The sequence below is a fragment of the Fundulus heteroclitus genome, chromosome 8 (assembly GCF_011125445.2).
Source record: "Fundulus heteroclitus isolate FHET01 chromosome 8, MU-UCD_Fhet_4.1, whole genome shotgun sequence".
Taxonomy (NCBI): Eukaryota; Metazoa; Chordata; class Actinopteri; order Cyprinodontiformes; family Fundulidae; genus Fundulus; species Fundulus heteroclitus.
Genome location: NC_046368.1, coordinates 6,595,643 through 6,619,369, shown reverse-complemented (window position 1 = coordinate 6,619,369; position 23,727 = coordinate 6,595,643). Strand labels below are relative to the sequence as shown.

Below are 23,727 nucleotides of genomic sequence, written 5' to 3'. Positions count from 1 at the left end.
CACCTCCTTGTTTTTAATGTAATATTCTCTAAAAATGAAGAATTACCAATCAAATATCTTGCATAATTAAGACTGATTGCAGATTAGAGCTCAGAAATTACAGCGCCGCCATCAAGTACCATTTGCAGGCACAGATTTGACAGGCATTGAGCTACATTAAATCATCCCTCAGTTAAAAATAGCAAATTATTGTGCTCTATATAAATGCCGTCACACTGGAGGTCATGGTAATGCAATTTCCCCCAGTAACAAACTGTTGCAGTATGCTCCTGCTTCTACGCCTCCTCCTCTTGGCCACCACGCCGCCCACTTTAAGAACCAAGTGCACCCCCCTCCCCACACGTACACCCCCACTCCTCTTCCCACAGCCGAGGATCTGGGTCTCGCACAGAATCATAGCAACCATGGAGGGGGAAGAGGAAAAAAAAAAAAAAAGGCATAATACATCCATTTTAATCAGGCCAGCCTGCTCCTGCTCTCGTCTCTCACTAATCTGCACGGCCGTTTTGGTCAAATAGTCCCAGAATCTCAAACACCGAGTGTGTTAGGAGCTCGTTTTGGAAAATTAGGCAGTTTACAGGCACCGCAGCAGACGCTGTAGGTGGGAATCCTGGGGATCAGAGCAAATCAGCAGGAAATTAACATCTGCAGCCTTTAGTTTATCATCTAAAGTGTAAATAAAATCCTTACAAACATTAACAAAAAAAATAAATAAATAAATCTAAATTAGAAAGCCAAGATGGAAATAAAAAAAAATCCTCCAGGAATTTTTTGTTAAGACAGTTAAACTTAAGGATTATTCAAGAATACCAGCCAAAAACCAACAAAGTATAAAATTAAGTTTAATATAAAGAGTTCTGCCAAGTAAAAATTTAAAAACTAGTTTATAATGTGAAAACATGCCACAAATTAAAACTAAACCTGCCAAACATTTTAAAGATTTTGAGAAACAAGCACCCCCAAAAAAATACCAACTATAGTAAACCCAATTATGTGAAATATAAAGCCACCATTATAGTAAATGGACTATATGTGCAATTATCCAAATAAATAGAAACAAACCAATTAAATTACCCACAAGATAACATTAAATATTAGCATTATGAACACGACTCTTTAGGTTTGAGTCTACATGTTTTTACCCTGAGGTTTCAGGCCTAAAGGAAAGTAAACGACTTGAAGCCGGCCACTCAGCAGATAATTAGCCCTTCATTGGGATCCCCTGTGGCCGATGATTGGCCTCCATCAACCCCCGCTCCCAGCCGGACCTCGGTTCCCCCCAAATACTCCGAGCTTTAATCCGCATTTCCAAGACGTTAATCCGCAGTTTGCTCCCTTCTTGTCCCCCTTCTGCATTGTTTCCTCCAATGTCGGCTTTCACTTAAAAAGAATAAATAAATAAATTACCAGCGTCACTGAGACTGAGGGGGGGTTGGTGATGATGGCAGAGACGAAAAATCACAAGACACTGACGCAAATACAGCATAGAAGGGGGTTTAAATGTTTAAAATATCAACTAAACCTGGAGCTAATGAGTCATGAGCGGCTAAAGGAGGGGGTTTAAATGTTTAATAGACTAATTCATATGAAAATGTATTAAAAAGAAGGAGAGCAATAACCTGAATTAAACAAATACTGCCGAATTATGCTCAAAAGATGAGGTTTAAAGGAGGGTTTGTTCGCCAATTAGTCGGCTAACAAGTCCACGAAAGGTGCAGCCAAGAGACAGGTGTACGGCTCGGTGAACTGTTAGCTAACCGCCGCGAACACCGGAGGTTTTTCCACAGATTTGACCGACCGCACGGGGCGGGCTCCGGGTGGGAGGGTCACAGCGGGCTCTTACCTTGAACGGTACCGCAGTGCTGAAGCCACATTAGCAGCAGAAGGATCCCCGGTGCGGACGCGACCATCTCTGGTTCGGAGGAATCAACCGTTCGGCCGCCGCTGCTAGCTGAGCTGAGCTGAGCGCCCGCGAGCTGCCTGCCGTCTCCTGGCTCGCGCTGGCCTGCGCCTGCTGTTTATTGGTTCTGCCGGCGGTTGGTCCACGCGCTAACTGCACACACACATCCGCACACACACACACAGGCGAGCGCGCGCGCACACACAGGAACTGTGGAACGGAGCGGTCAGCTTTTATAGTCCGGCGGTAGCTGCGAGGTGGCACGCGCCGCTGAGGACTACGTGCGGGCTGGAAGGAAGGAGGAAAAAAAAAAAAAAAAGGATCCCCACGCGCCGTTTTATAGCGCTCCTACAATCACGGTCCGGGTGGGTTCCCGTTCCGTACACGCCGTTTAAAATCCATTTCACCGAAGCGGTTAACGGTGGCAGACCGGTACCGGGTTGTTATCAGTGCTGCACAGTCAATCACGGAGCCGTGAAGGGGGTTTTCTTCTCGTTCAGCGCGTCTGCTGCGGATTGTTAACTCCTCCATTACCCGCTGAAAAATACTAATAAAAAAATCAATTAACACACCACAAATCATTTTATTCTCACTTTAACTGGACCCAACCTAGAAAATGTGTATCTGAATATTAAATATTGTACAGAACATTAAATAGAATAGCTTTTATATAATAATGTATAACTAGTAAAACAAAAAAAAAATATATAGATAGATAGATATGTATATATATATGTGTGTATATATATATATATATGTGTATATACACACACATATATATATATATATATATATATATATATATATATATATATATATATATATATATATATTATTTGTTGCAACTCTAATTAACATTCCTGTACACTTTAAATATGTGTTGCTGGTTAGTTTTCTTTTCTATTTTTTAGAATATAAAGAATCTTTTAAAAGTATTCACACCCTTGGAAATTGTTTGTATTTTGTGATTGCCACAAACTTTAATGCATTTTGTTCGCATTCAATGCGATCAACCCGAAGAAGTGCATAACTGTAAAGTGGGGGGTACACTGACGCGTAGTTTTCCAATAGTTTTCCACTTTTATCTTTGACGCCACTAAATAAAATCTAGTGCACCTTCAGAAGCTAATTGCTAACGGCGTGTAATTAAACTTTAGTATGAATCCAGCTGGTCTGTGAAGGTCTCGGAGTTTTGTTAAGGGACCTGTAGGGTCATGAAGACCAATCAACATGGAAAGAGGATGGACAAAGTGCAGACTTAAGACATAGACATAGTTTGTACACTTGAAAGATCTCTCCTTTATTCAATAGTGGTAAGAAGAAGGAAAGTTGCCACAAGCCAAGTAGGTGACACAATAAACGTGCAAGAAGGTGGTGCTCTGCTCAGATAACAAACCAAATTCAACTTTGTATAGCCTACATGAAAAACAGTATGTTTAGACGAAAGCTAACATGGCGCGTCCTCATTGTGAGACATTGTGATGGCAGCATCATGCTGTGGGGATGCTCGTCTTCGGGTGACATTGATGACAGATGCAGCTACATGCAAGACAATCCTGGAAGAAAACCTGTTAAAGGCTGCACAAAACTTCAGGACGGAGGCTCACCTTCAGCGGGAGCGGGACCCTAAACATACAATTTAGATTAAAAGTGTATTCATGTGTTGGAACGGCCTAGTCAAAGTCCAGACAAAACGTTCCCTCTTTGGATGTACAAAGCTGGGAGCCACATACACCTAAATATTTCCAGCTATAACTGAAAATTCTACTGTAAAGGTGGACTGAATACCAATGCACACCACAATTTCTATATTTGTTTATCAGTAAAAAACTAAATTTACATTTCAATTCGCATTTTCTTTCCTCCGCACCATTGTAAACTGCTTTGTGTTGGTCTATCACAAAAAAAAATCCAAATAAATACATTACAGTTTCTGGTTATGATGTTGGAGTTCAAATGGTAGGAAGACTTTTTCAAAGTGCTATATAAAAATTGGCTCAAAATATTGATTCAGAAACTAAAACTTGTGACTAAAAGCACAAATAAGCAAGCTGGAAGTGAGACATGACCACACTGACTGAGGGAACCGAACTAACTGGTCCCAGAACTGCAATGAGTGGCTACACAGCAAAACATTGGTCAACCTGTTTTAATCTAAATAGGGTATTTACAACTATACTGAGTGTAAATCTGCTCTAGTGTTGGAGTTAATAGTCAGTAAAAAAATGCAGAAAGACAAACCAAGCCTGAAATATCTCCTGAACGACCAAATAAATGTGCACAAATAGCATAACTACACAAAATGGCCCCCCTAAACACAACAAAACGTGGTTTTTAACAGAACAGCAACCAATAAATATACTCTTAAGGTAAAAACTGAAGCTGAAGTTGTAGACTTAAAGAAGGCTTAGTTGTATCTAACAAACCATTTCAAAAAAGTAAAAAAAAACAAAAAACAACTGGACTTGTTTCTGAATTTTGAAGATGTTTCGCTTCCTATCCAGAAAGCTTTCTCAATTCAAAAAGTCTGGAGTAGTTTGGAGTAATACGCTTTATACTACTGCCCAACAAAGGCCTTGTAATGGCTTATATAACATGCAAATTGAACCGAAACAGGTCCACCCCTTAGTAATGGGGAGTTGTCAGGGTATGCACTCTAAGACAACTTTATTGTCTTAGACTTAGACAATAAAATTTGTCTAAGTCTAAGTCTAAGATATTTATTTTAAATGTTTGGGTGCTAGAAGAGTTCAAGGTTCCCTGTAACAAGTTTCCCAGCCATTTGGAGTAGAAACCAGCCCACAGCATCACATATATCCTCCACTCTACATGACAGTGGGCATGAGTTGCTCTTCCACATGTTCATTACCTGTAGAACCAACTTGAGTGTTTGTTGCTCAACGGTTTGTCTTGTAGTTAACGACCCAGAAGAGTTTATATTTGTGTATGCACACTGCAGGGGAACAATGTGGTGTTTATTTCTAAATAAAAGTTCCTATATATACTGATTAACTCAAAAAAGGAACGTATACGTTTAAAAGATGCTTCAGTGACTTTTATTTCCAGCACTGATTGAATCTCAGGACGTCCATTTTTTGCTGAACAGCGACCCCTGTGGCCATATTCTGTAACGACCTGGCAATTGCCAACACATTGGAAATAATTTATTTCTCTAAATTTATTCTATTTTGCTGTTGGATTTTTTTTTCTTTTTTGTAAGATACAAGTTGGTTAATATTTTTAATTCATTTTGGGCTTAATTCCTGTAAGAAAATATGCTGCTGGATTGTTTTATCATTTAAAATGTGAAATAACTGAATAACAACTTTAAATATTCAGTTTTTAGTTGTTGTTGTTTTTTTTTTTTTTGAATAGCAACAAGTTGCTTAATTTTATCAGATTTTTCACACAGGCTGACACAGAATCTTTGAACCGAACTCGGCTGTTTTTTTTTCTCTCTCCTGTCTGTCTGAAGCAATTTCCCTCCGGTTTGATCAGCAAGCCCGGGGTGTTTCCAGGGGGCTGTGAGCTGCCAGCTTCCACACACTCTCACGCTTCTTATCAGAGGATTAAACCTCATCTTCACTGAGGGCTGATGGCTGCTGATACACCCAAAGGCTCACTCTGTCCCAGTTTCCCTTTTTTTTTAGTTCCCATAAAAACACACAAACCTCATAAACCGCTTATTAATCATGTTCCAGGAAGTGTCAGTGTTTTTCTTCCTTTTACGCACATGCACTCTTTTCATTTAAAAGCAATCTTCTCTTTCCCTGTTAGACTCTGCAGTTGAGAGAAAACTAATATTTGCAGACATGACATGACAGTCTGTGAAGGTGGAAGGAAAACTTCAGCACAGAGCTGCATCTCAGCTCCACCTTCAGCAGCTAAACACTGGCTGCAGGAAAACTGACAAAAATCATTTCACACATTATTTTCTTTTATTGATTGGTGAATTGACTGATTTCTTTTGGCTGATGTTTACATTCACAATGAATGCAAACAAGCAGAGATTAACTCCAAAAGCAATTACAAACGTCACAGACCTAAAAAGTGTGGGCAGAGGGATAAGCTCATAACGCCTACACTGCTTTACAGTCACTTTGACATAAATGGCAGCTCTGGTTTATTTACCAAAGAACAAGAAGAAAAAATTGTGCAGATCACAAAATAATCAAACAGTTTGATTTTCTAATATTTGTCCTAATTTTTACCTTCCTGAGCATCCATTTCCCTCTAGGTTCATAGTTTCTTTATCATCAAACAACCCCTGATTACAGCTTGGAAGAGTATTGCATTCAGTGCAGACTTAAGTTTTAGTAAATCCCTTTTTAAAGGTGTATCATTTAATAAATATGAATTTATTTTGGCCAACATTTGGCCAAGTCGACAAAGGCTTGAAGACCACAAGATAAAATAAACCCCCACAAATTTTATACAGTTTAGTTGAATTTTTTGCTCAGCAATAAACCATGTTTGCAATATTTTAGTGAAAAAAGTCACTTTTGAGGGTGAAAGATCAAAATCATTGTAGATCCAAAACATAAAAATAGATTTCTAGACTTGCCTGATTAAATGTGTAAACATCTATATTGTTTTCATATTTTTAGGGAGATCAGTGGACTTTTACTTTCTTCTTCATACTCAGAGATAAGAACAGGATTTGGGTCGCGCTTTTTTTGAAAATATCTGATTCTATTAGTAAGTTTAATCAATCAAATAAATGCAGACTTGGGTCCAACTGCGATTGCTTTGGAGTAAAAGATCCTGGATATTTGTGGCCCTTTTTATTGCAAAAATCAATGATTATTGAAAGATGAATACTTTGAGTCGCTCCTGATTTCAATGTCAGTCGGAAATTATATGATATGCGTGTCATTTCTTTGTAGTTCTCGTCTTCTGTGAGCTTGTAAGAATTTTACACTTTCCAAACATCTTTAAAACATTTTTTTTCTTGGACAACTGAAGGTCCAGACACAAAAGTAAAGCTGAGTTAATATTTTCAGCACCTGCCATATATTCTTAAACGGGACATCAGACTTGCTATTAATGTGTCTGCTGGTTATGCTGCTCGGATTTGCAACCTAATCTTCCAATGACAACAGACCCCAAAGTTTTAAAACATATATGCAAATATACAAAATGAACATAAAAAAGCATTTTTTTTTTAAATTCAAGTTGTTTATATGTTATCAGCATAAAATTCTGTAGAAAACATCACATTTACATATTTACACTCTTGCTTTTACATATTTACATATAAATATGGACAAAAGCTGCACAGTATAAAACTCAGGAATGTACAAATTCAAAAAGAAACATCTTGATGTCGACAAAAAACACACAAAAACAGACATTTAAGGCACCGTCAGTCCCTGTTTGGTCTTATTGAGTCTTTGAAAACAAGGCTTTGCAACACTGTTAATGTTTTCCCTTTATTTTCAACAAAAATATGAAGACTAACTTCCTGTTTTTACAACCCTGAAATAAAGAAGTTTCCTGATCATGATATTATGAAAGAGCCAGGGTGAACATTTGCTGCTTTTAGCCTTTAATTGGATCTGTTTGGCTCGTTAAGAGGCCTAATTGAAGTCATTTTGGAGGCATGTGGTACACAGACATACTTGTCAGGCTTTTGAAGCGAAGTGTGCGTTTTGTAACAACTTGCTAAACTATAAAAAGCTTAGTCTTTTAAAATGAGTGGTGAAAACTATACAAAAATAAATATCTATAGTTGTAATGTTTTATACATTTATAGAAATATGCTGCAAAAATACAGAAACTGAGAGGCTCTGTGGTTCATTGTTGTGGGGAAATGTGATTTAGGCTGTTAGTTAGCGCCACCTTCTGGACAAAACGCTTCACAAACATCAAACTGCTCACAGGCTCCTGATTAAGAGCAGCAGATTCTGATTTCTAACAAGTTTTCATCCTTCTCCAGGATGACTGCGTGTTCCGTTGAGGCAGTTTGTTTGGAATCGGTTTTGAAGACGCGTCTCCGGCCGCCGGTTTTTGCCATCAGCTGCTCAGGATCTTGGCGTAGGGCTTCTGCAGGCACAGCGAGCCGTGGTGAGGAAGAGGATGGCTGTAGTAGTGTTCAACCAGAGCTGGCAGGTTGGGGAAGGTCAGGTCACTTTCCAGAAACACGCTGCCATCCTGTCGGCCGCCAATAAGAGACGTTAATGAGGTTATTTCCAGAGCAGAATTACTAAAACATGTTATTTCTCATAAAACAGGGGATGTTTTTTTTTGTTTTTTTTGTTTTTACCTCTTCAAACAGCCTGTAGTTTCTGGCCTTGTTTATCCCGACGTCCCAAACCACAAGCACCTGAAATACACATAAAAAATCTCTTATTAATCTTTTATTTTAATTTTTTTTTGCGAGGAGAAGCTGTTTTGTCACACTTTTGACTATTTTAACTTTAAACTTTCAGATTTGTATCAGACATATAAGCAGAAAGTATTGAGTTAGTTTTTTTTTTTTAAAAAGTGGTTTCACAGCTGCCACGCCTTCCCAGAAATTCTCAAAGGATGCAGAAATGATCAGCAACAAATGTTATTTTCAAACGAAATGATCCTAAATCCGTTATTTACCAAGACTTTACTGGAGACATTGTCTGAGGAACGCTGACCCAATATTTCTGAGTCCATAACATTGTGATTTAAAATAACTTTTTCACAACGTTGATTATTATCCAGGCTTGGATTCCGGTAAATGTTTGACAAATCTGTGAAAATTAAAGAAATTGTCAGACGTTTTCATATCTCTTGTAAAGGCCATCTTTAAAATTCCTTTAAAAAAATTCTCTGTGGCAAATTTTGAAAGGCTGGAAGACAAAAGTGAGAGGAGGCAACAGTGTTATCTGGCAGTAACCAAAGCAGCCGATAGGTGATTACTGACAGCAGCAGCTTTGTGGGTTGACGATAAAAAAAGGAGTTTTCAAACATGATTTTAAAAAAGGATAAAAAGCCTGTTCTTTTGGATGTGAGTCGGACTTTCATGCTGTTTTTGGTCAGCAGTGGTTCTGGCCTGGAAAATCTCCCATCAAGGCCACTTTTTTAGTTTTAATGAGCTCTTGGGAGTAATTTTGGTAGGTCGGCAACTCCTGGGAAGGTTCTCCACTGTTCCATGCAGTTTGTTTTCATGTTTGCCCCATTCAGAGGTTATGGTTCTCACTGTGGTTCTCTGGATTTCCAAAGCCTTAGAAATGGTTTTGTGAGACTTTCCAGTCTGATAGATTATAACAACTTTGTTTATTATCTGTTCTTCAGTTTCTTTAGAGCACGGCATAATGTGCTTCTCGCTGAGATCTTCTAACCTACTTCCTAAGCGATTTCTTGATTTTACAGCTAAAATTTTTATATTTGAGAACTGTTTTTTGTATTTATTCAGGTCATATTTGTCTTACATTCAGCTTTGTATGATAAACTGCATTTAAGCGGTGCAAAAAAACAAAAAAAAACAAATGAAGCATGTGAGGGGAGCACACACACCCTCACATCGGTGTAATGTTTGAGAATATTATTTTACTGATTCTTTTTCTTACCTGAGCAGTTTTGGTTCCCGAGTTTCTGATGCCGTACAGTCCGTCCGGCGGATTAGCACAGCACTCCCTGAAAAGCCTGAGGATGCAAACATCAAAAGATGGGTTGTATTATTAGAAGACACTTTTAAGACCCGTCCAGGACAAAAATGCCGCACACATGAAAGCCTCAACATGAATGCATGGCGTAAACTGCCACAGCTGAGAATGATAATAATAAACAAATACAATAAATAGAACAGAGGAGAAACTTTGTGCATTTGCCACTAGGGGGCAGTGACAGCCAAGAAAAGCAGCACAGTTGGTTTTCTGCTTTCAGGGCTTAATTGAAAAGTCTTAGAGAGAGTCTTACTTTTCTACAAAGGCGGTTTCAGTTGAATCAATGAAAACCGAGTCTGGTAGCTGAACCTGCACACAGAAAAAACAACAACACTAATTTAAACAGACTTAACAAAACAATAAAAAATTAAACTTCCTTAAAATGAATTCCCTAAAACGTGTTGATCATATATGATAAATGAGCATTTTTAGCTCATTCAGGTTAAAACTGGTTCAGGTTCTCTTACGTTCTCGTAGTCGTCATCAGAGTCGTTCGCATTTTTGGACAACTTTGATTTCTTCCTTCCTCCAGTGGGGACTTCTTCTCCCAGCGAACGGAAACTTTGCCCGTCTGGAGATGCTCTTCTGGCAAGAAAACATTTGTTAGAGAAGCAGATTCTTCTGTTTACAGTTTCCCTCACTGACCTCTAATATCTATTCAAAGATCAATAAAACAGAAAATCTCTCTCTGGCCTTCAGTGTTTTCAATAAAAGCGTGCTTTTTAAAGAAAATCACAAAAATTCTACATATATTTCAGACTTAAATAACCTTATTTTCCAGATCTTTGTGGCCAGTAATGGTGAAACTAGACCAGGCCTATACAACGTTACTCTGAATGGGATTGTTTTTTTTAACCTTGAGCTAAAATCTAGTTGCTTGGTCCCAACTGTTGAAATAAAAATAATTTGTTTTAAACATCAAAAGGAAAATGCACAGTAGAATATGTGTGAAAGATTTGTATAATAAAAACACATGTTTTTTTTTTTTTTTTACAAAATCAATTGTACCATGGTTATTGGCACCCTTCAGCAATTCATCTATAATAGAAATTGAATTTTTATTTTTAGCAGCGAGCACCTCCTGGTCAGTTTGGTGTGAAATTAACGTCTCATGCCAATTGTAAAGATGTGATGCTCAAGTCCCTAGTTTAAAAAAAAGTCTTTAATTGGATTTTTCAGTGCATTTTATTATCATTCTGGATGGATTTAAGCTTTTTGCTTTTGGGTCTTTTGCTTCTAATTAAGTAAACGAAGGCTAAGCTGTCTGTAGTTAACACAAAACAACAAATACAACCCACAGACTGTAATCAAGTTCAGCAAGATGTCCCATTTGTTCTTTGACTGTGACTTACTGAAAAGGACTCCTTGGCTTGTCTGAAGGCAGCGGTGGCTTGGCTGTTGGTGGAGGCGGTTTAGGTATCGTCGGCTTGTTAAGTCCAGGCTTGAGTAGCGGAGATGCTGGAGGCTTGGAAGGAAGCGATTGGAGAATCGCGTTAACTGAGAGGGAAGACCCCTCGGCGTGGGGAAGTGGCACGGATGGCCTGCTGCGTAGACAGTGGTTTCCCAGTGAGAGGGTACTGGCAGTACTTGGGGAACTGTGGCTCGGACCGTTCAGAACCATCCTGCTGTGTAACTGGTCACAGATAGGCAGAGTAGCAGGCAAGTGGATCTGCACAGCGGAGTGGGGCACTCTCCTATCGTTTCCAGAACCCCCCAGCGAGGTCGCCCGACTGGGAGGAAGAGCAGGTAGAGGTGTTGGAGAAGGGGCCTTCTGCAGGTGAGGGGCAAAAGGGAGCGGAGGGGCAGGGCCTTTGCTTGGTTCTTTCTGAAGGGTTTGGTGTGGAATAGAAGGCTTTATGGGGAGTGGGCTAGTTGGGTTCCTGTGTGGTATTGGGACAGGTGGAGGCGGGCCTTTGTGGACATCTGGACTCAAATTTCGACAGTGTGGGGCTGCTTGAGGCACTGGAGGAGGAGGGTAGGACGGAGGCGGCCCTGTGGGGCGTCCTGTGGAGGGGCAAAAATGACTATTTTAGACTTTAAAAGACCTTCAGTTACTTCAGAGACTAGGCAAGACAATATTCTTGCTCCTCATAGCAAAATGCAAAAAAAAGAAATTACGAATGCCGCAAGATGCGCAGGTGGTTTTACCTGTAGATGTTTGTGGCTCATTAACGTCTGGCTTCAGATAGTCTGGCTCCTCATCCTCATCATCGTCCTCATCAACATAATCTACGCACAAAAATTGCAAATGCTAAAGTTTTACACATATAGATTCAGTGTGTTGCGTTGTTTTACGTGTTAGCATAGTCTTACCATCTTCTGCTGTGTCAACACGGTGTTTGATTTCCATTGGTCTCTCTATAGTGCCATAAAAGTCAGCATCTGAGTCAGAGTCACTGAACAAACAAGGAAAATTTCATTAATTACAGAAATAACACATTTCTGGAATTTGCTGAAAGTTGCACAAAGTAGCAAACTTTGCTTATGATACTGGCTAGGACGCAAATTTACATTTACATCAAAATCCCAATTTTTCTGCCATATGTTGGATTACAAGCAGGCTACTTCATGTAGTGTTGCAATGAATAACACTAATGCAGAAACAAAACAATAAATATAAAACAGAAACAAAAGGCTAAGGGGGTCCTTTATTACACAACTCCTCAAAAAAGAAAAAGAAAAAAAAAGATTCTGGAATCATGAAAGTCAGAATGTATCCATACTTGCTAAAGCTATTTGGCTAGCAAGGTAGCTTCTATTTTATTTTCAATCGATTTACAACTGACTGGTAAACTACTTTTCTTTTACTTAGAATTAGCATAAATGACACAAACGCAAAGATTTAGATTAACTTAAACTTTTTTTTTTGTTTGTTTTAACTGTTGTTCTATTTTATGCCTTTCAGTTAGCCAGAAGCTAACTGCTGGACCTCGAATTAAAACTAAAAAGGGTGGGGTACTTTAAAGCATAATAAAAGAAAATAAATAATACTATGTTTTATATTACACTACTACTTATTACTACAACTACTTATTTTGACAATTATAGAAGTAGATTCTCCAGCAAGTGAACATTCCTGCTTCAGCTATCTAGCTAACTACATAGCTGCTAGATAGCTAACATTTTAGCCCAAAGCCAAGATCTCCCCACAGAGTTATAACCACGTAGACTGAGTTGGATACCAGAAATAAGGATGTTTTTTTAAGTGTACACTACTTTAGGTGACACTAATAACATAAATAAATAAATAAATAAATAATAAATATATGGCACCCTATGTTTGTATAGCAACTTACTTAATAAACTGTTAATTTGTGTGTTTTTTTTTAGTTGATAAGTAGGAAGTTGCACAAAGGTGATCACGTTTTTCTCTTGAGGTTACCTTGAAATGTTGGCTTCTTTTCTGTCATTATAGTGATCTATTTCCCTTCGCAGATATCGCATCCATTTCTGTGAGACAGCAAGAAAAATAAACATTAGCTAACATGAAACAGAAACATAAAACTTCAACATTCGAGCAAGTAAAAACTGCACACTGTGTTCAGTGGCGCTCTCACCCTTCGCTCGTCCTCACTGGCCGCAGAAAAGTACCATGTTCTGTGTTTCTTACTGAAGTGGACGATTTTAAATGGAAAAACATTACTGGATGTTGTCTCCTCCGCTGCTCTCATCACTCTGTAGAATTGAACAAACGCAGAAGTTATGCTTGGTGATTTCTTTGTTCACTGTTAACATATATGGCACACAAACTGGGAAATACAACACACTGGGATGCACAAAAAACCTTAAATGTCTAAAACTTGTGATGGTCATTGCTAGCTATTAACTGTGTGGTGTTGCAGTCAACAGCACACAATCTTGACTATTGACTGGGCAGTAAAATGTAGAAATAACTACCCATACAGTTCAATGTCAAGCCATAGATACAATTCATTTAAAATAGTATCCTTTGAAGTGGTCTCATTGGGCTTGTTTGATGTTCACAAAGTTTTACAGGACAGTATTTGGGCAAATAGCAATAATCCAAACAATACAACCATCAGTAGTTTGGTTTTATCAAGCAGTGTCAGTTAAACAAGTTATAAAACATCAGTGGTAAAGGGTTCTTGGCTGTGAATAATGTTTACTGACCTGTTGTAGCCATTGAGAGAAAACGCTCCCTGTGGTGAGGCTGAGGTGCTGCTTTTGAAGTAGTACACGCACCCCTTGTGGATGATGATGTACCTCAATGGCCCTGTAGACAGCAATGCATAGTAGGAATGTTTTCATCCGTCTAACCTTAAACGTGCGAGCTTAAACAAAGTATAAAGGTATAAAGGATCCACCCCTTTATTCGTTCTACTCACATTTCATGAGACTAAACTGACTGCCTCCTTTCTTGTGGAGGTATCCTGCTGTGGAAACTCCTCCTGGCATTGTGAGGAGATTCTGAGCCCCGATGGCTCGCATCGGCACCGGCCAGTACATCTCTGGAAACGACATGGTTCTGTGGGTAAGGGGGAGAAAAAGCAGCAAAAGATGTAAAAATGTACCTCTATGATACCTGAATGTAATTATAATCAGCCTTATTGTGTCCGGTGAGTTGCTCAAGAGATCCGTTTTTGGTTGCGGAAGCCCCAACAAACGGAAAATCGAGGAAAAACATCCCGGGTTCTTCACAAAAGCTGACTGTACTTCAGAATGCACAGGCGTTACCTCCTGCTGAGCCTTTTGTTAATGCTCTGAATGGCAGCATTTTCCCTCAGCATGCTGACTGTCGAGGATAAAACCGTGGAGGCGAAAGTCGGCATTAAGGCCATGATAATGAAAGCATTCCAGGTGGACTCTTTCCTGTCTGGGTTTACTGGTGCATCTGATCCAGGTCCAACTGTACGTCTGAACTCCTGCATTCTGCCCGGATCAAACCGTCTTCTTGTGCCCTCCCATCAGCTTCCTCTCTCTCTCTCTATCTCTGTCTGGCTTTTGGGGGAATTTTATCTCTTACGTTCTCAGTCTTACATAAGCGCCGTCAAACTGAGATAGCAGTCTACAATGAGCCAGGCAAGGCCTTGTCTATGAGCACAGATGGAGTTCAGATAGGACGTCCTGAGTCCTTTCACTTAGAGAGAGAGAGAGAGAGACAGAGAGAGAGAGAGAGAGAGAGTAGCGTAAACACCCTTAATTAAGTTTTAATCTTCAAATGTGTTTAAATCCAGTTTCCAGTTTATCAGCTACATCAAGACTTCGGGCGGAAAGAGGGTGTGTTCATGTGTGAAAGTCCAGAAAAAAAGGACCTAGAAGAAGTTCATGAGAAAATAACCCCACCTCCCAACGACGATGAAATGTAGTTTTCTCATTTTTTGGTATTCTCTGGAAGACTAATATTAGACACTAACCAGGTTTTTTTAGTATTATATTATTGGTTTATGCTTATTATTAATGTCTTTATCCGACTGACTTTAAAAAATCTACATCTGAGTAGTCTATCAGCTGGACAATTAACCATTTGCTAGTGGTAGTTACTATTTTATTTGCTACATTAGTTGTTACCTTACTGTTTTTCATATCCTACTTGTCTTTTTAGTAGATTAGTTTAGTATTCTAAAAGAAAATATTATGTACTCTCATTACCAAGTTAGAAACCAGTCACTTTTTTTTAAAGTATATGGGAGCCTTTAGAAACCAATGATTTATCAAATGGACAATCAAACATTAGCTCATGCGTCTTTTTTGTGCTAAATTAGGAGTTTCATTTCATGTTTTCATGTCATACTGATTTTATTAGTAGTTCAGTACTTAGCAACCAAGAAACTGTTTGTGAGTGCTTCTTTGTTGATAGATTTATTTTCCTTTGATTTGGTAGTTTTTACCCAAAAGCCTTTTAAAAATCCAATTAAGTCACTAGTTCTGATCTGGATGGCAAGTAACCGCTATCTATTGGTACTTTTTGCTAAATTGGTTGTTTTCTTCCTGATTTAATTATGGTCCCTAGTCCAGCTTTTATCACACATTATTTCCCTCAACTTCTTTGCATCAAAACACAAAGGAAAACTTTCTGTTTTCAGCTGAAACCTTAGGATTATATCTTATTCTGAATAAATGTTAGGCGAATGTTTCGATGTTGCTGCTAATTCAGTCCAAAAAGTAGAATATGTAATTTAAAGCTTTAAAGCAGCCAAATAACCTTTTTTTTTGTCCGTCATTTTTTATCTTGGTTTTAAAAAGACATCAAATCTTTACAAGCATTGTTGGTCTTCATCAAGAAAAATATTTTACAGCAAAAATAAAATATCAGCACAATCAAATTGGCCTTAAATAGATTAAATATCATTTGACTCCACATTAATTAATGTAAGGAAAAAGTGAGAAGGAGCGATGAGACAATATATTTTGCAGAAAGAGGAGGAGTGAAAATGTGTCACTGATAAAACAGAAAAAGCTAATTCTTTGACAGTAAATCACCAGGGATGACCTCTGGCAGCTCTGCCGAGCGTTCATTTAGACATCAAGAGGGAATCCAGATGCAATCAGCTGACGGTCCGATGCTGCGGCTAATACAGACACAACACATACATAACTCTGAAGTGGGTCAACGGCTGCTTATCACCCCCACGAGGATTTCCTGAAGCAACAGCAGGCAAGACTGAAATAACATGACGACATCATGGTTGTGCGCTCAGCGGTTTTCTGTTTTTAACAGGAAGTGGACAGAAATGGCAGAGGAGATTGGGCTTAGGGTGTTCTCCTCATTAAACTGAGAACATATTTCCCATTTTCAGAATGATAAGTAAATTTAACAAAAGGAAGATGTTACTCAGCGATGAGCCAACTCGACACTTTAGCCTGCGTTCCAGTTAACATCAAATTATAAGTGACTGAATATGATAAAATAAGCATATTATAACAGCGTTGCTTTCTGTTGCCTCAATTTACATTCTCTTAAATTTAGGGGGGCGGGGGGAGTTGTTGCATTAAAGTACTTCAGTTTAAAAATGAATATGTAATTCCTGTTGAATGAATTAATCTAATTTGACATATTAATTGTTGTCAACATGTGTTTCACATCAACATGAAGACCAGGGATGTCAAACTAATTTTTATCTTGGGCCACTTTGGCATCATGAAGTCATTTAAAAAGGGCCTTTTGCACTTGTATAGATGATACTTTTGATTTCATAATTTCATTCCAGTTAACATAAAAATGTAAAAAAAAATCACAGCAACATACAATGAGCACCCTAAGGCCCATTTGAACAGTTTATCTGGAAAAACCAAAGTTGATATTGGGGTAAGTCACCTTTTAAACTCATCATTCTGCATCACTTCTTCTCTTTTTGGACATTTCTGGGTTGTTTAAATGCGTTGTGGGAAAACTAAAAGAAAAATCAACATTCACTACAGGGGGCTCAGTTTTAGCCACTTAAAAACTATACAATTTAAAATGATATATGCCTCTACTTTATGACATGATATGCCTTTTTTGGTTCTAACGGGCATGATAAATTGCCTTGATGGGCCGGATTCGGCCCGCAGGCCTTGAGTTTGACATGTGCTATAGACACTCTGGATTACTGGATGTAGCAGTTTATTGAAATAGTTTACATTTTTGTAATGGGTATTTTTTCTGTATGTCCGACATGTCATAGTGATACTGTTTGATTTGAATTTGTTTCTTCTTAAAGAACAGCCATTTAAAAAAATAAATTCCTAGAACTCTTTTCCTCTGTTTGTTTGCATTTTCTTCTGTTTTTCTAGCTGGAGATAACGATCAGAGAAGTGCTGTTTCACAGGAAGGAAAGCACGGGAGCAGCTTACATACCAGACTCACTGGAACATGTTTCCCTTCAGGAAAAAAAACCCGAAGTGTCTGGTCTGAATTTTAGCTGATTTACACATCTGATACCAATCTGCTGTTCCCCTGAGAGAGTTCATCAAGTAACAGCAGGTATGTGGTGAACGAGATCAAGACGACTAACGCAGGTGTTAGGAAAGGAATTTGGCCTTTTGAAAAAATGCATACTGTTTAATTATCACTCCAAAAAGAAAACTATAATACAGCTTAACATTTAATACTGATTACACTGCTTTCATATTAGAAATGTCAGGTTTCTGTCTCTCCAATATAAGTGGCTGTGCAAAAACAGATGTTTAAAGCCCTTTTACAATAAAAAAAAACACAAAAACAAATATATGTTATTAAATCTCTGCAGATCACAGGTACAATGTGTGGTCTGGGGGCCATCTGTGACCCTCAGAATGATTTTGTATGGCTTTTAAGGAGAATTTAACAATGGCATGAATTTGGTTTTGCCAACACAAAGCAGTTGATACAGATTTTAAAACACGTTAAAAAAATTATGTTGCAAAGATAAAAATTTTCTTTGAGCGTTTTTACACCCTATAGTTAATTTGTTTTGGTTTGTGCAGGCTAGAGTGTAGCTCACCACCATCAGCGTGGGAATGAATGGGTTAAATCATATAAGTGCAACAAATTATTTTTGAAAAGATTTCTTGAAAGTCACAGAAGGCATTTTCTTCATCTTTTAAGAAAAAAAGACTCATAGAATTTGTTTATTAGTTTGATTACTGTACCACATCCCACAATGCAACGCAAACCTGGCAACAGGGAGGCGTTTTGGTCAAGTTTCCAGCTTTTACACGGGTAGCTGTGCCGGTTCACATCATAATCGCTCCAGAATCGTACCTAGACCCCCAAATGGTATCGGTTCCTAGTGCGATTGCTGTGTTCACATCTATACAAACGAAGGGAAACTGACCAAAGTTAGTTTTAAATGGACTAAACGCCTCAGGTGTGAAAATACCCTTGAAATGAAAAGATAATAACAAAGAACATCCGGTGACTTTTTGTGAAAATCAGACTTGGACACAATGGTTTATTAAACGTGGCTAAATAAAGCATAGGTGATTAATTTCCTCTTCCTTTTGCAAAAATACCAGACAGACAAACAACAAAGACAGTTAACCTTAAAATGTTAGGATAATGCATGCTGTTTTTTTATTCTCCTTAGATTTGATTAGATTATTTTGCTGGCTTCATTAAAATATTGTGGGTTTATTTGATTGCCGAGCCATAAAAATTAAAAGGGTTTAAGTTAAAAAAAAAAAATCAACATAAAACTTGACATTTTGATCCGTCATTGTAAAACGTTTTGAGACCATTGCAACAGATGACGCTTTTAAAGCTTTTTTTTCCATCAATGGAGACCAGCAGAAGGGGTAGTTGCTCTTTAAAGAGGAAACTGAAACTATTGTAGTTGTACAACGGAAAACCCCTGACAAATCACCTCCCAGGAGAGCATTCCTGGTAAATGACCTCATTAATAAAGCTAAGAAAACCAGAAACGACCCTCTGATTGCACGTAAGTGGAAAAAAAACATTTATAAAATCCTAAACAAATAGAATGACTGAAAGCTGAACACAGTTTTCTTCCTGCTGCTGTAGTCCGCTATAATATAATAACTAAATGCCTTCCTCTTACTCCTGTCTTGCACATTAAAATAACTTTTAGTTGTTAGTTCTGCTTTAAGAAAATAAACCTAAACTGGTTCTCAAGGCCCGTTTATGAACCATCATTTGATTGAGGTGTGTTGAAACAGGGAAAGAACTAAAAGGTGCAGGATGACAGCCGCTGATTGTACAACTATGGACACCCCTGAGATAAGTCATCCATTGGTTTTTCTAAGCAAAGAAATATGTGTTTTAAAAAAAAAACTTCTTATCAGGAGGCGATGCATACGGTAGTATTCATAAGTGCACATATATAGATCAAATTAAAATAAACACCGTGACATCACTGATGATCGTGACAGGTGCAATCACCTGGTTTCTAAACTGAGCACCACCATTAAGTAATAGTTTGCTCAAGCACCTTCTGACTGATGATCAGCCTTCAGCTAACATCAATTATATTGAGTCTGATTTAACCTGAAATAATGTTTCCAACGTTGCACGCTTTGGCCAAAGCCCTGGTCTGCAGAGAGGTGACAAAGGATCTGAAAGTATCAGTCAGGAAAAGGTTGCAAACAGAAATTACACATAAATATTTCACCATGGCACGCTGAAGACAATGATGCATTAAGGGAGAAAACAGAACAACAGCGACAGATAAAAAAAACAGCTAGATGTTGCCCAAACGTAATTCAGGAGTGGGTCAGGGGTTCAGCTAAATACTGGTTGTGTTTTATATTGTGGTGACAAGCTTTTGTGTTCCTCATATATCTGGAATAAGGAGGAAGGTGCACAAAAAAAGCCAAATAAAGCATCCAGATCCGGCTAAATTCTCCTAAATCAGGCGAGTCCAAAGAGCGGCCCGGAGGCCATTTGTGGCCCCTGTACTGACCCCCCCCCCCCAACTCCATTTAGTTAGTTTAGTTTTTAATTAGGGCAATTATTACAGAAATTGTTACAGAAAAGTTAAAATCCTACAACTGAAAAAGATAAATACAACACAAAGTATTCATCTTTTAATAACTTTTGACATCCTTTTTAATTTCATTGCAATATCTATCCAATGATACTTAATTACTCAAATGCAGACTTTGGTGCATTAATTCAATTATTATGACTGGCTCATTACAGCAAGTGTTTCTATGTTGCTAAACCAAAAAGAGTAAAGTTTATTATTGTTAAAGAGTCAAATTAAATTATTCTAAATCATTTCCGAACTGGAAGACAATCCTTTAATACAACAAATGAGTAAAAACCCTTTTTAAAAATGTTTATCTACAGTGATTTACATATTAATTTTCTACAAAGAAATATTGGACTAATTTACTTAAAATTATCATGTTTTGTAGAGCAGGTGTTGTTGTTTTTTTTGGGCCCTCTAGTTCCTTTAACTTGACAGTTTTGGCCTATGTACCGAAAAGTTTGGGCCCCCCTGTCCTAAATGCTTGTGAGAGAACTAGACAACAGCCCATTGGCAAATATCAAACTTATGATGGAACATGGTGGTGGCAGAATTATGCGACTCCCAAAGCCGGTTGGTTTTCACCCATTTTTATCCAGGACACCATGTGTTTTCTTGATGGTTCAACTTTATGACACTCTAGAATAAAAACAGGCGGCAACAAGTGCCCGGAAATGCGTGCTGTGACACCATTTTGGGATCCGTAATTTGACGTAATGGGTTAACCAAGAAGGTTCACCTGTCACAAAAGAGCTTTCTCACCACAAAGGTTTGAGGGCACCTTTTTTTTTTTAAGGGGGGCAATAGGGGATACGAAAAACCTCCAATAGAAGCAGTGACAGATCATTTCCTCATTATGGTTGTTATGTTTATGTTGTTTTTCCGACACAAAGTCTCAGACACGTTTGAATAGTTTGTGCTGGTTTGACTATAAAGCGAACTTTAACTTTAGGTCCTCACTTATTACAGTTCAACTTGGTTTTAACAGCAGAGTCCAATTAACACTATAACAGCTCCAGTTGTTGCGTTATTTTAAAACTAAAATGGACAATCACCCATGAAAGTCACCAAATATTACAGCAAATTGTTCAGAAAAGAGTTGAAATCTATCCCAATTGTAATGTTTACATCGTTTCAAACTTAAAATATTCAACATTCGGCAAAAAGAGTTTTAGGGTGAAACTAAACGCAGGGAAATCAACTTTGTAAAGCCAAGCTCTCCTTCCATGATTACTACATCCTTTGGCCTTTCTGCCTTTATTTTAACCATTAACACCTCCATGTTAAAGGTTCATTATTCAAAAAGGACTCAGTTACAGTCACATGAAACTGAAAGATGGAGACGCGCTGATCAGGGCCTACCTCGACCGACACCAAGGTGAAATTTGCCGATTCCGCTTTTGCTCGACGTTTATTTTCTAAGGTCCAAAACACGTACAAGGTAAAACCCAAATTTGCTGCAGGTTCTTCGACAGTGGCACAAATTTAACCCTATAATGCTAGTTTGCATGCTAAATTTTATGCTACCTGTAATCGATTAAAAATAAATCCCCCGCTCCGACCGTCTATGTGGTTGTGTCCTTGGGCAAGACACGTCTGGTGGTCAGAGGGTCCGGTGGCGCCGATGTCTGGCAGCTTGGCCCCTGTCAGTCTGGCCCAGGGCAGATGTGGCTGCTAGCATAGCTCACCACCGTCAGGGTGTTAATGACTGTAGTGTTAAGAGCTTTACCACAAAGCACGTAGCACTTTCCTCAAAAACCTGATATGCATACTGTGTATATTTGGTTGGGAAAATCGGATTCTACATGATCATTAATGCCTAATGTTTCAATTATGATGCAAATAAAAGATAAACGCAGAGGAATTAAGAGATTATCACCTAACCTTTTTGGAGTTTTACTAAAATTAAAAAGTGCATCACAATGCATGCTGCTGGTTACTGCCTTTATAGTCAGAGAACACTGGGAGTTCTTGCTTTTGATGCATTTATAATGAACAGAGGGCAATAATTGGATGAGTGCATTTCTTCATCCTAAGTGTTGCCGACTGTAGAGAAAGCTGCAGGGGATGCATTAAAGATGCCTCAAAGATCGACAGGCTGAATAAGATCAGACCTTTGAGCAATTAGTTGCTCCTGCAAGTTTTGGAACTTATGAAATAATGGTACCTCCTTTTGGGAATAGCATCGAGTGGAACCATTAATTAGTTCATGCTAATGGATGTTTGGGTCTACCTATTAATTAGGGTTGCACAATTAATCACATTTGCAATATAATCGCAATTTTAAAAGACGCAATTTCAAAATGGCAGAGGTCTGCAAATTTTTGGGCTACGTAAGATTTAACGGATCAGACGCGTCCTTTAGGTGTCGTTAAAATGTTAAAGTGGGTTTGCCTCCACATGGAAGAGAAGAGAGTTGCAGCGGTGAGATAATCTAGAGTTTATATAATCATACTTTTTACCAGAAACTTTCAGGAATCTCACCACAGCATTAAGTAGCGGTCAAACTGTTTAATACATAGACTTGTTTGCTGGTTGCACTTTATGTTCAACAAGCTATTCTCTTGAATAACAACATTCTGATTAATAAAAACAGTTACATTTCTTGTTTTAAATAGTCCTTGTTTACAAACATCTTAATCTACAGGCCCTTTGTTGTTTGTGTTTAATGCAGAGAAAAGTCACAAATAAATTGCAATTATGGTTGAAATATATATCGCAGTTTAGACTTTTGGCGTAATTTTACAGCCCTAAATCGGCTCTCTTCCAGCTGATCGTGTAATCAGTGCATCGTGAAGGAAGAGCGATCATGTTTGTCTGTAGCACCAGATCAGACCTGCGGTTCTTACCTGCACTTTTTACTCTAACAAGCAGATAAATGTTCAAACATGTGGAAATCTGCTATACAGAGCAGAATCATGAAGACAAATCTGTGTTGCTTTTCCACGCGCCCGTGTCAAAGACAGGAAAACATCTGCCGTTGTGCTGCATAGATTTCCACCAGCTGTCAGGTGTCATTTACAGAAAATGCATGGTGGCTAACCCAAGGCTCGGAGTAAAAGCGTGCAACAAGCTCAAACATAACCGTGAAGCCCCCCCTTTCTGTGCGCTGCCTTAAAGGTCAGAGGTAAACCGCCGCTCCAGCTGCGACAGGGCCGTCCGGGCCAGGAAGCAGACGCAGCAGTGAAACGACGCCTTCAAACCCGCAGCACATTTCCTGTTCCCCATCCTGACCACAATAGTTGGTAAAACGTAACTTTTTTTATTTTTTTATGTCAGCACGCAGGTGGGAAAGTGTGAATAGATACTGAAGTGTGAGTAGGTGCAGGTGGGCTTTTGTCAGTGACTTCCTAAGGAAAATAATTATCACACAGCAGGATTTAGCCCTTCACACTGCAAAAGAGAAATAAAAGTAAGTAAAATTTTCTTGAAAGTAGTGTATTTTTCCTTTTATTTGAGCAGCTAAATAAGACTATTTGCCAATGGAATAAGATTTTTACACTTAAAATAATAACAATTACATTTCATTATCTTATTTCAAGTGCAGGATATCTAATAATCTTATTTTAGGGGTAAAAATACTCATTCCATTGGCAAATAGTCTTATTTAGCTGATCAAATAAAGGAAAATATACTGATTTCAAGAACATTTTACTTACTTTTAGTTCCCTTTTTGCAGTGCAGGATAAAAATAGAGGTGTGGAGCCGGGTTTCTGTGGAAGTCATCAGAGCCAAAATCCCAAAAAAACATAAAAGCCACTTTTAAAAATTATTAAAA

The 23,727-nt window shown here is 38.4% G+C and overlaps 2 protein-coding genes across 3 annotated transcripts in view; both read right to left on the bottom strand.

Annotated features, from left to right (window-relative positions):
- The window catches only part of vldlr (very low density lipoprotein receptor), a 45,471-nt gene extending 43,105 nt beyond the window's left edge, over positions 1-2,366 (bottom strand). Inside the window, exon 1 of one of the 2 annotated variants that reach the window (XM_036140013.1) lies at positions 1,844-2,366. In XM_036140013.1, the coding sequence (XP_035995906.1) occupies positions 1,844-1,910 (67 nt within the window). In that variant the 5' untranslated portion in view covers positions 1,911-2,366. The remainder of the gene's footprint in view (positions 1-1,843) is intronic. The other variant, XM_012877521.3, reaches the window with a different exon arrangement.
- Positions 2,367-7,037: 4,671 nt separating this feature from the next.
- Positions 7,038-23,727, bottom strand: part of sh3bp2 (SH3-domain binding protein 2) — a gene marked incomplete in the record, with an annotated part of 32,508 nt that continues 15,818 nt past the window's right edge. The window contains 10 exon segments of the mRNA XM_036140012.1: positions 7,038-8,053; positions 8,166-8,225; positions 9,445-9,520; positions 9,794-9,849; positions 10,008-10,125; positions 10,893-11,544; positions 11,689-11,769; positions 11,854-11,936; positions 12,923-12,990; positions 13,098-13,145. Of these exon segments, the coding sequence (XP_035995905.1) occupies positions 7,916-8,053; positions 8,166-8,225; positions 9,445-9,520; positions 9,794-9,849; positions 10,008-10,125; positions 10,893-11,544; positions 11,689-11,769; positions 11,854-11,936; positions 12,923-12,990; positions 13,098-13,145 (1,380 nt within the window).